At 37.3% G+C, this 16,492-nt stretch overlaps 1 protein-coding gene across 2 annotated transcripts in view; it reads left to right on the top strand.

The window, feature by feature from the left end:
* The first annotated feature begins 6,195 nt into the window (after positions 1–6,195).
* TSR2 (TSR2 ribosome maturation factor) overlaps positions 6,196–16,492 on the top strand; it is a 112,609-nt gene continuing 102,312 nt past the window's right edge. Inside the window, exon 1 of one of the 2 annotated variants that reach the window (XM_044089058.1) lies at positions 6,196–6,759. In XM_044089058.1, the coding sequence (XP_043944993.1) occupies positions 6,658–6,759 (102 nt within the window). In that variant the 5' untranslated portion in view covers positions 6,196–6,657. The remainder of the gene's footprint in view (positions 6,760–16,492) is intronic. The other variant, XM_044089059.1, reaches the window with a different exon arrangement.

The following is a 16,492-nucleotide window of genomic DNA, read 5'->3' as shown; positions in this document are numbered from 1 at the left end:
ACCTCAGAGGTTTCTTACAAAAAGAATACAAGGCATAACAAACATGCCTTATGCAGAGCACCTTAAAGCACTTTCCCTCAACTCAGTCTCCTATACATTGTGGACAGGTGATCTATGCTTGGCTTGCAAGGCATTCACAAACCTCACAAATCTCCTACATATGCTTAAGTCAGACAGTGCCAGAAATACAAGGTCTAGGAACCTGAATTTTGTCTGTGACTTAAACAGAACATGACGGAGAGAGAGATATGTTTCCCAGAGACTGCCCCTCTTATGGAAAAGGCTTCCCATCCACATGAAGCTGAGTTCATCTATTACCCAATTTTAGTGCAATCTATACCACTGGATGAGGAATAGGAAAGGGAGAGTTCATTCACTAGAGTTTGTGTGTCACAGAGTGATTTAACATCAACATCCAGTTTGCAGTCATCTGCAAACTTTGTTAGCCAGAGGTCTTGGCTCTCCATTTGGTGATCGTAGTAGTAAATACCAAAGCAAAGATAGATGTCCCAGCACTGAGCCCTGAGGGACACCACTAATCAATGTCGTACTTTCTGATGAGGTACCTGCAACTCATACTGTGTGGGTTTCTGTCTTTCAACTGGTTTACTATCCATCTTACTATAAATGGGTAGATTTTTTTTGAAAGCAATTAACTTTGGCATGATGTCAGCATAGGGAATGGTGCTGAAGGCCTTCACCAGGTCAAGATATACTAAATGCACTGAAGAGCCACCATCTACAGCTTCAGTAACTCACTTGAAGAAGTTTATCAGGTTAAATAAACAGGAACTGCCCTTCACAAAGTAAAGTTGTTGAGAGTCAAGTTGAACAACAGTCTTAATATCACAGTTAACGAGGTTAGGTATAATACACTCCATGGTTTTGCAGGTGAGGAATGTAAGGCTGATAGGACTTTAACTTCCTAGGGCAGTTGCAATGCCATCCTTATGGACAGGCGTCACCACTGCAGTGCGTTACTCATTACAGACAAAGCCAATAACTAAACTTACTCTAAACAACTTGATGAGTGTGTCTGCTGGGGCATGTTTAACATTATTATGAAACCAGGTATACAATATGTAGTAGTAAATGAACATAACAATCAAAAGGATTGTTAAATCATAAATCTGACAAAACCAAACATTCTGCATTTTTTTTCCTTATTCAGATATTACAATGTTATAAAATATTTTATGGAGAGTAACAAACCTTGTTGATAAACTGTGATGTACTTGAATGGGACAATCCCTGGCAGTGCTGGATAATTTGACTCTGGCCTTTGGTGAAATGAAACCCTAGGAAAAGGATTCCATGGACCCAACTGTCCATCCCCCACATACTCCCAGTGTGCCCCCTACTTCCTCCCATCCTGGACTTGTCACATCATTCAGATTACTTTTTTCTTGTTTTTTAACATTTTTTTTTGTACTCTTCAGATTTTTTCTAAATGCATTCAATATATTCTAACTAGCCAAGATTACACTAAATAAATGAGGAGGAAGTAATTAAATAAAACCGGATGTCTCAGTCCCCAGAAGCCACTGAGTTTTAGAATCTCTGAGTAGCATTTCAAAGCTTTTTTTCAAACTTTCTTTTCTTTCAAAAGGCATAAATCTTTCACTTTTTTTAAACTTTTTGAGCCAGAGATTCTGCACAAAAATCACAGATCAAGAAAGAAATTCATTCTTACTCTTCATTTCCTTTCGATATCCTTTGACCGCTCCCTACATGGCCAACATTGCAGGGTAATAACTGTGGAGGAAATGCTTAAGTCGGGGAAGCTGCTTGTACCTCAGAATCAATGAGATTCTAGATGTTGTGAGGTACATTTTAAAGTATTTTCCCTCAGACTTTTGTTGCAATTATTACCTGGTCAAAAATCATAACTAACTGAAGAATTTCAATCTTATTTTTTTCTTTCAGTGAAGAAATAAGTTGTGCCCAAGGCTTAATGATCAAAGCTGAAAAAAGCAGTTCCAATACACTCGGAAGATAAATGCTTGCAAAGACACATGAATCTTATCTTAGAATAGCATCTGTCTCCCTGTCAGAAGTGAAAAAAACATAGCCACCTTCTGGTATCCCTCTGGTGTTAGATTGGGATAAAAGTGAGTGAAAATAAATGGCCTCAGTCACATATTTCAAGTTGCTGCTCTAATACATCATACAGCTTGCCTCTTCACCCCCAAAAGACAGCAACCTTCTGTGTGTCTATCTAACAACTGGAATGTAGTGACATATCTTAACTTGTTGATCTCAGATGTATATTCATTCATAATATGCCTTCTTACCCCAACTCCCAAAATTGCCACCTGTATACACTTCTGATATGTGATTGGGAGAAAATAAATTATCATAGTCATGTTTTCCAGCCTGTTGCTCCTATACAGAACATTGTCCCTATACAAGTGATGTTCTCTGAGTTATGATTGTGTGAAAAGGTAAAGAAATATTGACCACACTGTCACAGCTCCATAAAAGCAACAGTGATCTTCTATACATACATCTGAGGTGTAACTGAGATGGAAATCCGAGAAATAAAGACCATACTTTCCTCAGTCTCAAAAAAGTTATAATGACCTTCTGTGCACACCTCTGAGCAGGGCCAGTTGTAGAACAGGAGCATCCATTGCAGAAGCCCTCAATAAGCCTTTATCAAACTTTACTTCTACAACCTGAGTTTTGGACGTTGCCAGGATCTAGATGTACTGTGATGCATTTTATGTCTTATCTTCAAAAGGCAGTCACTAGTAGTGTATGTATCACTATGATTATATTATGAATTTGGGGCAAAGGTATGCTTGTTAAGCACCATTCTGACATCAGAAATGTTCTTAACAAGTTTTTATTACCTAACTGTTACAACTGTTAAGCTAGTGTCACACACTAAAGCATTAACAGCAATCAGTGGTCACCACAAAAAATGAGTGAGAAGTTGTAAAATGCTTCATATGGAGTCCAGCTGAATGTTTAACAGTCTGAATGAAGTGTTTAACAGCTTCTCACCATTCCTCTGTGGAGGCTTCTCTCTGTAGGGCAACAGTAAGTGCATTACAGCACTACTGAATTTTTTTCTAACTTTTGGATATATGGCTACTGGATCATATACCATACAGGTGCAACATTAGCTTCATTTGTACCTTTTTATATATATTTTTTTACTGTCATTCCAAATGTAACTCATACTTAATAATAATATTTAATAATAAATAAATAACTTAGCTCCTCTACGAGTAAAACAAATCAAAACCAACCATGCTAACTGGCTAACTAGAGCCACAAAATAACTTATGACAAACAGAGATAGAGCATGGAAACTCAGAAATAAAACCAAAAATCCTGCTCACCTCCTAGAATTTAAATAACTCTGAAATCAAGCCAAACACTTCATAATAATCAGAGATGAGAAAAACTTCTACCTCACATCCCAAAACCAAAACAGAAACAATGCTAAAAACTATTGGGGTACCATCTCTAGTTTACTGCATCCAGGTTGCCCACATCCAGACAAATCCCCCAATGAAACAGCAATCCTCACACACTTCATAGACACCATCTCCAAACTCTCTGCCACCTTCCCACAAACCATTTCTAAAGCTAGAAAAAACACACTCATGCAACCTTCACACAACTACTCCAATGCCTGCTTTTCCTTCTCCCCTATCCCCACAGCTACCATTCACAAATTACTACTCAAACTAAAACCCTGTACAACTGCTCCAGATAATCTACCCTCAGATTACTTAAAATGTCAGCCAAATCTATAGCCTACCCCATTAGCATATTAATCAACAGATCCCTCCAAGAGTCTCATGTACCTGTAATCTGGAAAAAAGGGTACATACTCCCATTTCACAAAGGTGGCCCTAACATAGATTTCACCAATTTCCGGCCAATTGCAATACTCTCCCCACTATCCAAAATCATTGAGAAATGCATCCATGCTCAGCTCCTAAATTTCCTAACAGAAAATAAGATATTATCCCCATCCCAACATGGATTCCGCCCCTTTCACAGTACCACCACTGCACTCTTATAATTTATGGACACTGTGACCCAAGCAAGGGGACACTGGAAAAATTGTCTCCTCTCTCTTTCTGGATCATTCCAAAGCCTTCGACACCATATCCCACTCCTTACTCCTGGCAAAGCTATCTTATCTGGGAATGTCACCCCCACTCTTAACTGGTTCTCTGATTATCTAACCAACACACAGCAAGCCACTAAATGACTCCACTCTTTCTCACCATTCCTCAATATAAACACAGGAGTTCCACAAGGATCCATATTGGAACCTCTCCTTTTTAACATATTCATTAATGACTTCCACTCCACCCTCCCACTAAATACTGTAATACAGTACACAGACGACACAACCATTATCTGCATTGCTGACTCTGCTGACGAACTCCTAGCTAGGACCAAACATGCTTTCTCAATCACTGAGTAATGGATGAATAACAACCATCTATCCCTTAATCCCAGCAAAACTATCCTGCTTCTATTCAGCCCCCAAAAAATCAAGCTCCCTAAATAGAGCAGATTTTAATATCTATTCACAAAACAAAACCTGCATTAGAGCAGTAACATAAACTAAACTTCTAGGAGTTACAATAGACGAACACTTAACCTTCAATCTACACATCCAAAACTGCATCAAAAAAAAATCAGAAACGAGGCACCCTCTATAAGCAAAAATTGTACCTCACACCCACCTCTAGACAAACCCTTGCACTATCCTATTTGCTTCCTTCACTTTTATACAGTGCCCATTTGTTCACTAACATTCAAAGCTCCTTAAAATCCAAGCTCGAGTCCTGTTATAACAAGGTTGTCAGGTTCACTACCAACGAAACTTACTCCTCCCATCACTGCATCTCCCTACGCAAACTAAAATGGCTCGAACTTCCCTAGCACCTAACCTACTTGCAGTTAACCACAGCTCACAATATCATTACCAAACCTTCCAATTGTCCCTTCCTCACCTCCCTGTTTATTCTCCATAAGCCCTTCCGACAACTCAGATCTGAAAATCAATTCCTTCTAAAAGTGCAAATACCCAGTCTAGCAGTTGGTCAATCTCTCTACTCATGTACCGTTGCTAAAACTTGGAATCCCCTACCCAGCTCTATCAGAAATATTTCCAATCACATATCCTTCAAAAAGTCTCTAAAAACAGCATCTCCCAGCCCTATGGCAATGTACATGTGGCTACGACTACAGAGCATCTTCCCCCACCCTGATCTCATGCAACTATCTCTTGCTGCCTTCACTCTACAGTATCCAAAGCAGATGATATATTGTACTTTGTATATAATGTATACTGCCTTTGCTATTCTAGCTAGAAATTTATGCTAAGATTGAATGACTGTTTTTTTTAAAGTTATCTCTCTATGTATGTAGAAAATGTGATTGTATTTAAATTTATTTTGTATGTGGAGCTTTTCTCCCGGACCTCCACTGAAAATGGACACTTTTTGGCCCCGTGGACCATCCCGGTAAACAAATGCAAATAAATAAATATTTATAGTACATACATTTTGTGTCACGTGTATGCTTCTATTATGGGCAGTGTTGTAATGTACTGGCTCACCAGACAGAACACTAAACTATTACAACTGTTCTCACAGGAACGTACTGTAGTAGTCAGAGATGCTCATCTGCATTCATTCTATGTATGTCTTCACGGGCTCACGCCCACTCCTGTGCGACACTGCCTATGAGCCAGTACAGTGCAATATCACCGCCTTCATCAGCTTCCAGCTCCCCTGTTTTTCAGGCAACTTTCTAAGTTTAAACCAGAAATATTTAAAACCTGCCTCTATTTTGGTCCTTTCTTCCCCGTTATTTCAGGCTCTATCCACATTTTTTTTCTATGAAGAGGGTGTGAGATTAGGTTACTACCTTTTCACATGCCCAAAGAGGGACATTTTTTGTAGAAACGTCAGATTTTGCAGAACAAAACATACGGCCAGTGCAAGGACAGAGGTTCACTTTTTTGCCAAAATAAAAACTTACTCATAGCATTTCGGTAAATTATGCTATTTCATATAACATTTAGGTGTTTCAAATACAAAATAACAATATGCAACTAAATAAGAAATATCAAATACTTTTGCCCTAAAATCTTAGGACGGGACGCACGTTTGCCTTTTAATTTTGACGCACGTTTGCCTTTTTTATTTTTTTTTCGCAGGACTGCTCAAAGGGGACAGGTTGTCACTACGTGAAGTATAAACTACTGTTAATTACGAAGTAGACAGCAGCGTTGTTACTGTACAAAATAACTACGTTTTGGGTATCAAGAAAATAAATACCACGGGTACAGCACTCAGTTGGAGAATTACTACCTACGACTAGTCTGCGTTAGAAACCACATAAGAACCTCAACGACTGGCAGCGTACCGATTTAAAACGACGTAAAGCACAAACTTGTTGGATTCTGTCTGTGTCACGATATATATATATGTGTGTGTCTAATGTAATTAATACTATGGGATTTCAAAAGCCAAGAGGGTAACAACAGTATACTTAATATTTCCTGTGAAAATGATCTTAATTGCTGGTTTACTACTGTAACAGATTTTCGATTGCTCATGGCTCATCGCTCTTGTCAATTCGGTAATCTATTGGTTGAGTCTTATTACGTTCAGCATGGCGACTGCTGTTGCAGGAACCACTCGATCGACTAGCATTTCTGGGGGACTCTTCCAGGAAGGTATACGGGCTGTGTTAGAAAGTTGGGCAGTATTGCGGGTGAGTGGTTCAAGCAACGTGATTAGTTAATACCAGTTTTATTTTCTAAGAGTAAATCAATCAGCTGTTTGAAATTTCGTATTACTAGGGAGATAATTTGTCACATCTTGGCATTTATATCTGTTGAGTTTAGTCTGTAGATTTTCTCAGTCAATCACTTTGTCATTATTCCGATGTGGCACTGCTTGTGTAGTGTATGAAATTTACTAAACTAAATAAATACTTGCGGTTAGACAGTAGTGTGGTGGGATTGGATGGTTATGTAGTGTGGGATAAGCTCCTACCTTATTAAGTAAAAAGGCTTACAAAGAGAACCATGTATAATAGCAGGAAGCTTAGTGGAAAAAAGAACTGTATAATCTGATATGGGGACTGAAGGGAGAAAACATCTTGGGGAAGTCCTGTTAGAGGTTATAATGGGGGGCAGCAAATTGAACCATGTTGCAAAAGTTTCACTGATTTAGTTCATTACTTTCAGGCCATTTTGTTTTTTGACTATTGGGGGGGGGGAGTCCTTTTAAGAGATGATAGTGAAAACAGTGTATTGAGAGGATCCGTTAAATATAGCAGCAAATTCAACCATGTTGCAAAAGCTTGACTGATCCAGTTCATTACTTTCTGCGCGTTTTGTTTTGTGATTAAACAGTATTATTCAGTGAAAAAAGAAATCTATAAATGGAAGAGTTTGCTGACAAACCTGACTGGTTGAAGATGTGCACTTTTAGGGAGGGGCAGTGTATAATTAATTCTACAATGTAGTTTTGAATAAGTCATAAATTTAACAAAAATTTGTTTTTTTTTTATTCTGCAGTTTGAGCTCCATGTCTGAAGTTAAAGCACCCCACTCACTGCAAGTAACACATTTTTTAACACAGTGGAGATTAAAAGTATTTAGGTAAGATGGCAACTTCCCCAAGTTGCCAGGTAAAGTACAGTTGTGTAAGCTGAACATAAAATAACACTAAATTTTCAAATAATCATTGCTGCATTAGCCTTAGCTGTATGGGTTATACCCTGCCAAGCATATAACAGACAGCTTCCAAAGCTTCAGGGCCCCTCCCACGTGCCCAAACTGTCAAGCAGCTCGAAGTTAACTGACTAAAAGACAGGTTTGGGCTTGAAGCCCTTTAGAGCTTTCCTGCCACCAGAGGGAGGGAGGCTGAACCCCGAAGGCACCACAAAACAAGGGGGGTGGATGGAGTGGCTACTAAAGCAGTGATCATTCAAACATCTACTGTTATAGTAAGTTCAACTTAGAGAGCTGTACTTTGTTCTTCATGTTGATCACTGCTGCAGTAGCCTTAGCTATAGGGGTAGATTACCATAGCTAAGTTTATTGGAAGGTGAAGGGTTCAGGAGCCCCTGGAAAATTGTCCTAGCAAACTTGATCTAGATGTAAAGAAGAAGTCAGGATTATAGTGCCTTTGTAAAAGTATTTACAGAGGACCAAGTAGCAGCTTATAGAATACTTATTTAATCCAAACCTTTTCAAAAAGCCATAGGTGAAACCAAGGCCACGGTAGAGTGGGCCTTCAAGCCTGCCTGGAATAGTTTTCTCATACTGAGTATAACAAAAGGAGATAACCCTAGACAACCATTTGGAAATAGTTTGTTTTGAGAGGTTGTCCCTTCTTATCTTCACAAGAATTGAACAGTTCTTCTGAAAGATTTAGTTCTGTCAAGATAGTACCTGAGCTGTCAATGGTCATCCAAGATATGGAGTATCCATTCGTCCTTATTTTTAGGTTCAGGAAAGAAAACTGGGAAATGGATGGTTTGGCTTAAAGTAAACTCTGATACCACTGTATGCATAAAAGGATTAGTTCTCAAAGAAACACTTTTTGGATTGGAAAATGAGATAGAGTTGACTTCCCCATAAAAGCTTTCAACTCTGATCACCTTCTTGCAGAGGTCAGAGCAATCTGAAAAACTGTTTTCCATGTTAACCTGAAGTCAGTCAGATTAGCCGGTTCAAATGGCGTAAGCATTAGTAAGATTCCAAGGAGGAGCCACTGATTTACTTGGCCTCTTCAAAACCCCTTTCAAGAACATTTTCCTTGAAAGAGAAGGATCCTTCGGCAGACATGCTGAAATGGCAGATAAATGAACCTTCATGGAGGAATAAGAAATGCCATAGGATAGTAACGTGGATAATGTGTGTGTGTGTGTGTGTGTGTGTGTGTGTGTGTGTGTATACACATATATATATATATATATATATATATATATAAAATTGTAATTTTTTCTTTTTGTAGTTGGAAGACGGACTGACAGTGAGACAGACAGTCTGTTTCATGGTCAAGCTGAAAATGGTGACTCGTTTCTAGGGAAGACGAGCAGTAAATGCCAGTAAAAACTACCAATCTACAAAAGTTACCGTTTGGCAGAAAAAAAACAGTAAAAAGCACTTTCAAACCATATGTCAGCCCCACAACAGAAAAATAAATAATTTTTACATTGAAAAAATGTTATCGGTTAGTTTACACTACTTTCTAACTGAAAGAAAAAGTGCTTTGTTTAAAAGTATGTTACACTGTCAAGACAATCCATTAAAGCACAACACTCCTAGCTTTAAAATAACTTTCCTGAAGAGGAACGTAATAAAACATCGGTAAATATAAGAAAATGAAAGTTTTCCCCAAAGGAAACTTATCTGCCTAGCAAAGGAAAGCACAATCTGACATTTGGTCCTCTGAATCCACAGAGTGTACTCTTCATCAGCAGGAAAGCTCTGAAGGCTTCATACCCAAACTTGTCTTTTAGTCAGCTCAGCTCAAGCTGCTTCACAGTTTGGGAGTGTGGAAGGTGCCTGCAGCTTTGGAAGCTGGCTGGCTGTTTTATCCTTGACAGGGTATTACCCAAATAGTGAAGGCTACTGTAGCAGTGATCAATATGTACAACATAATAAAATTGAAAAATTAGCTGCATGAATATTTCCTTATAAAGCAACTCGCATGAAGTTTGTCACAAGAAAGAAAGACTGTCAGTTTTCCCTTCTAAAGTTGATGTGAGCGCATTCCAGTTTACTGCTCCCAAAAGGATGGGACTTCAGATACTGTAAAGGACTGGTGCCTGAATTGTCTCACAAATTTGACATATGTCCACTTATCAGTTCTTTAAGGTTCAGTGTCTGATTCCCCCTAGTACATACAGCTATGGGGTCTGAATTTGATAGGAGCAGGTTTATAATTATCTGCAACTTAGATTGCCTGTGAGTTCTTATGGCTAATCAAGCACTGAAAGAAGTGGCAGGTCTGAGTCTTTCTTTATGCCACAAAAGAAACAGTATAATTTGAAAAGTATTTTAGAATATGAGCCTGATGTTGGGGTGGAATAACTTACCAGCAAAACATGAGGTACCTACAACTGTAGGGTATATAGTTATTGTAGGAATGTTAGTAATTTCCCACGCTACATCAGTCTATTCCCAGGGCAACATTTCATAGGCTTTAAGGGCATTTTATCTGTAATTCCACTAAAGTGTTATTTGTTGCTGAACTGCAGAGGTATATAGTTTTTTTGTACTTAAGACTATTTTAAAACTGGCTAACTGTATTTATAAGCAGAATTATCCTATTAGAACAAATAAGAACAGTGGTGTTTTTAGATGTCCGATTTTTAAAAGTTCACTTTCTGTGTACTGAAACCAATACAAATTGACCACCATGGTGAAGATTTGGATTCTGTATCAGAAAGCAGAGAATTTTAGTGGCAGATATTAATTGATGCCTACGAGCCTGCCTGGCTTAATGAGGCTCGTAATTTTAAGACTGTACTAAAAAGCAGGTGTACTAAAAAGCAGGTATTGATAATTTACAAGTGTTTACTTGGTATTTTTTACATTTTTATCATGTGTAAACTTTATTTCATGGGATCTGTTTTTCTGGCTGCTTAAGAATAATGTGAGTGGTTTAGAGCTCCTAACAATTCTTGTTAAAAGAATTTTTTCAGTCTAGTTAAAATTAACTGCTTTGCTTTGTAATGTTTACCCATTGTCACAGGAATTATATGACTATTTTTTTTTTTTTAATTTTGTTTAGCTTTATGTTATGCAGTATCACTTTAAAGATTGGAATTTGTTTCTTTTATCACTTTAGGTTGGAATTTGTTTCTTTTATTATGTATCAGCTCACTGCAGTTGTGACACTAAAAATACTCAATGGCTTAAAGACACCATATATACAAATGCAATTTATCGAGACTGACTGCAGCTTTGCCGTGTAAATACAGTCTGTGTTGCATGGGCAGCATTGTGTGTCATGCCCCCTACAAGTAACATATTCCATATGATGTGCCAAAAAGATAGCATTAGTCTACAGGTATACACACTTCTCATAAGTTCATTTTAGCCCTATATTCTTATTACAGATGAACCACCAAAACAGTAGTCTTTGAATAATACAGTATTAATTTTGCATACTTTAAATCATTGTTCCATACTTTGCTTTAGGAGAGAAACTGGTAGTTTATGCACAGTAGCAGACCTTTACTTCCACCCAGTAATAGTGGAATGGAAGCATGTAAATTGTTACACGTTATAAATTCTCTCTTTTTTTCACTGTAGATCATTGAGACCAATATCAGTTTTGAGATTAGGTATCAGGTTTGTAACTCACCAGGGACACATTTGCCTGCATTTTGTTGGTAAATTAGTCACGCCATGTTCAATATATGTACATTGTATTGGAACTGTGATTGTTAAATATAAAATTTGGATTGTGATGTAGTTTGAATAGCTGTTTTTTTCATTATCCAGAGTGCTGTATGAAAAACTGACCATTGATATTTTGCAGTACTGGATGTCCCTCAGGCCATAGCTAGTTTGGGCATTGGCAAAGCACCATGAGCACTGTAGTGAGTAAGACTGAGAGGACCTGCATTTGAAAATGGCTACTACCTTCGGTTCTAAGATGGTGCCTTTTTGAGGTTGTCAGAGGAGTACTTTGTCACTGACTTTGGATCTGAAATGTCCTCTGGAGAAGTGCCAACTTCCTGTTCTGTCTTTTGTTTCTTTATACCATTTCTTGAAGCTGCTGTGACTGTTATTACAGGACTAACTTCCTGTTCTGTCTTTTGTTTCTTTATACCATTTCTTGAAGCTGCTGTGACTGTTAGTACAGGACTGTACTTTCAGCTATCTCCAAGTGTTACATTGTAGGGCTGCATGAAATTCGTTTCATGCTGGGTTGTATTCAGCACCAGCCACTTCTTTGTGTAGCATAGCAAAACCACAATGCTATGAAAGAGCAGTTACCCCGTGCCTGGAATCTGCCTCTGGATTATCTTTTTCAAATTGTAACATTTGGTATGCATCGATTTGGTGTTCATACCGACTTTGATGGCTGCTAGTAAGTGGAAACCTATCCAATCCTTTTTTGTAATTGTAAGGTTCTTTAATTCCTTTTGATCCCTTAGCCACAATAGCACTGGATCACTAAGCTGTGTTGCCACTGAAAAGTTGTTCTTGAGCTTGGTGTAACTTTTTTGTATATTGTGGTTTAAAGGATCACACCTGCTTACATTTAGAAAAAAAAATTACTCTATCTGAATGAGTACTTGCTTCAGAATCTATGAACCTACTATAAACAATCCTAAGAGACTGTTCCTTCAGCAGAATAAAATGGTTCCATATAAACAAGTTGTTAGTAGAATGAAAAAAGAATGCACCCACAATTGCATCATTCAGTTGGCTAGCTTATCTTTAAACTGCAGCACAGGAGCAATTGAGAAGTAATCATTGATTTCCAGGAGGGGCGTCTGCATTCAATTTATTTTTGGATATGTTGCAGTGGTTGTCAGTGTAATCAGATTTGTACTCCATAGAATGCTCAGTGCTGGCTAGAGCTTTCTAAATAAAATTATATTTGGATTGCCTGTGGATCTGGTGGTTTGGTTACTTATGATTTCTACACGTGTCTTCACTGTTTGGATTTTCTTGGCTTTATAAGAAAAATAAATAATTACCATTAAAAGAATATGTAACTATATGCAATTTGGATATCTGACATTCATAAAGATGTACACCAAAAGAATAATTGAAATAAGTAAACAACATTAAAAAAAAGTTTATATCCTACAGATAGTGGAAACATTTTTGACCATCTGTTTTCCAATCATTGTAAAGCTTTTTTTTTATGTTCAAAAGTATTGACACATTTCCTTGTATGTTTAATGTTGTAGATTCAGCCAACATTGCAAAGTAATATTTCACAACTGCAGATACAGTTCCTAGATGTAATTGGATTTCAGGATTCGCAGAGTATTTAGAACTGTTCCAGAACAGCCATATGATAGTCCATATCTTGCTTTAACACCACTTGAGTTTTAAGTGTATCAGTTACATAAGCTCTGACTCCTTTAACATGGGGGCACCTCACAAAACATATGAGCATTTGACAGGCATTGCAGGATCTACTGGTTGTTTAGGTAGAGTAAAATACACCTAATAAGCAGTCAAAAACTGAGTAGAAATAACTTAGAAAATATATGTGATACCGAAAGGACTTTGCAGTTAGCAAATATCGCTCTCTATTTTAAGTAATTGTCCCAGAGAGAATAATAAAAATAATGACTGGAACATCTGAGTGTTATAAACATAAGTTTTAGATATAAGATGATTATCTTTTAAAGCATCTTACTGTGATACAGTGCTCAAAAATGAACTGTTGTGAAATTTGCATGTAGCCAATGTTGTGATGTCAAGTCACTGAAAGCTAACTGATAGCTGTTTATTTCTTTGGACATCTAGATAGTTTGAATTTATCTTTGTTAAAAAAAAAATGTTTTGCTTTACAATTTTGCTCCTTCATACCTGCAGACCATCAGTGTCTTCCATCAGTGGCACTTTTGAGCACATAACTATGGGGGATGTCATCCAGACAGCCATTAGAGCTACTTTATTCCCTATAGTTTTGCCCCGTACATCTCGTACTAATGATTTAGACTGCATGTACAGTGCGAGCAGCAAAGGACTTGTCACTTGATTCAGTAAGAGATGTGAGCAACAGATGAGCCTAAGAAGCAGATGCTTACCATTAGGTCTTTCACCTTCACTAGGAGACCTTAAGTGTGCAAATGTTTCCTGGGGCGCACATCCTTCCAGAGGGACGTGAGCAGGGAGTGCCCCATCCATAGCTGTCAACTTTCCATTTCCAAAATGAGGAACACTACCTCTCATAATGTGGAACAAATGGGCAAAATGTGGAAGACTTACTAACAACTTCACTTTGGAAGCTCATAGGATGGTGAAAACATGATATTTTACTTATGGAGTAATTCTTTTAATGTATTAATACAGTTCATTTATATTTACCATGGACATCTGTTAAAAATTTCCCAGTTGCCTCCCTCAGCATTCAAACTGCAGTTGGATTCAAGTCCTCAAGGTCACAGTAAGGGCTTTATTCATCCCTGCCAGGGATCAGAACCTCTTTGTCAACAAAATCTACTGTTATTAACCTCTTTTCATAAATGCCACTTAAAAGAGGAGTTCAAAACAAAAGCTGATTTTACAAAAGATCAATTCTATCAAATCTTAAAAGATGGAAAGTGAACTTTAAGCATTTGTGGTCAAACTTTCTTATCTTTTTTTCTCAAAAGTAGTAATTAAGGAGAATCAGTATTTTATTTTAATTATGTCAATTTCTAACCCACTTCAGGGACAGTTTACTGACTGTTTAGAATGACATGCAAGTCTGAGATATTTATTTGTATCCAAGTACTCGGTAGCCAGAAAGCTCTAAACTACTATTCAGTTTGGTTGCTGTAAGTTTACTGTATGTAATTTTAGGTTTACAGTGGTACAGATTTTTGCTACAAACTGTTAAATGACAATCTTAAAAATGTGGTAAGAATAATGTTCATCTTGATTTTAGTGAACTTTTAAGTAATAAAATTTCTAGGTGACCCATCTTTAGGTATGTCCTGCCATGTTTTAGAATATTCATTCTATATATTTGGAATTATTTTGAAAGTATTTGATCCTTAAGTGTTTAATAGTCAACTGTTTTCATAGGTGAGAAGTCAGTTATGTCTGTTTATATTTATTATCATGCAAGGGAAAAATAATAGACCAACTCCACTGAATATACATCTGTTTGCCTAACATGTTGATTGTCTAAATGCGGACAAAAATCACGAGATCAGATTTAAAATCTGAGTTTTTAATGCTGCTTTCTTATAGTTTTAGAGAATGAGTAGCAATCTGAAGCAAAATAGGTAGAAAGAGGTTCCAAACACAGATTGAGTAAATAGGGAAACAGTGAGCATCCCTGTGTAGTGCTTGTCCTGATATTTAGTTTATTTGTAAATTATACGTGGATTATGATTGGGTGTCTGATCATAACCAGCTTGTGTGTTCAAGACATGGATGCCTCTGCTGTCGAGATGAATCTTGACATTCATATTGAAGATACATAATAAGGGTTATGATTGGTGAGACCCAATCATAATTGTAGGGTATAGAATTTTATCTGATCCTTGTACAACAGTTGCAGAAAAATATAGGAGTGCAAAATGTCTTCCGGCTTTGAGTCTTGGAAAGCCTGTGAAACACTTTAGCCATATACAACCTACAGCAGGCAGAAACAAAATGTCACTGTAAGGAAGAAATTGCAAGTGTTTAGATACTTAATTCTGCCTCACCTTTTGTTCGCTCTGCCACACTTACAAAGTATCTAACAGTTTTTAGAATTGAAAACTGAAGGTACTGAAGACACCAGCGAGCCAGCAAGAAGTTTAAAAATTTATTAGTAATGAACCAACAAGATTAAGCACTTTCGTCAATCTATAACCAAGACTTCATCAGAATCTAAAAGTTCAACAAACTCTACAATATTTAAATAGTAAAAAAATCACATGACCACCACATCAGTTAACAGCAGAAGCAAATTTGTTAACCCCATGTTGTCAAGTACAAAAGAAGGTAGTTAGAACATATGGTGCAGGGTTTATATTTTGTATGATTTTAAACGCAGTACACTACTGATTTGAAATACATTCATTAAGGCCAGAGGGCGCGCACACGTTCAACCTTAGTTATCCTATCATTTCTCTGTATTCAATAAGATCTTCCCATGGCCCTCCCCTCATGTTCTGAGGTACAAAATCCAATCTAAAAAATAAAAAAGAATGATCAGGGTGTGTTTCCATATGCTTGTAAAAAGAGTTTTTAACATTCTTGTTCCTTATATCTAGATTGTGCTCGTAAATACGCTCTTTAAATTTCCGTTTATTTTTTTCCACATAAAAACACAAACATTGAACACACTTTGCCACATATACTAAACCTAATGAATTACAAGTGCAGTGAAATGAAGTAACCAACTTGTGGGTCCCTACCATTAGTGTGTTACCCTCAAAAATAAATTTGCATTGGTTGCAGAATCCATACTTGTAGGTTCCCCACCTCTTGGCTGAATTTGGAGCCAATGTTTCACTGTCTTCCAACAGACAGTATATAGGACAGGGAAGAACTTGAAAAAACTATCACCAAACTTCTCAAAATCTTTCCCGTAACAAGAAAATATTTTCCAGTTCTTGCGTAGTATATTACCAATTGCATCACTGTCCACAGTGTAAGTTGAGACAAATGCCTTGCCATAATTTTAGTATTGTTGCCTGTAGCATATCTGTCAATAACATCCTCTATAACATGCGTAGTGGACCCCTAAAAAGAGGTATGATGGTACCTTCTAACAGTTTAGTGCTAACCTCACTACGAATACTAACAATC

This window comes from Protopterus annectens, chromosome 12.part0 (genome assembly GCF_019279795.1).
Source record: "Protopterus annectens isolate FY-2018-M chromosome 12.part0, PAN1.0, whole genome shotgun sequence".
NCBI lineage: Eukaryota > Metazoa > Chordata > Ceratodontiformes > Protopteridae > Protopterus > Protopterus annectens.
The sequence above is the reverse complement of the archived record's forward strand: the minus strand, read 5'-3'. Positions and strand labels throughout refer to the sequence as shown.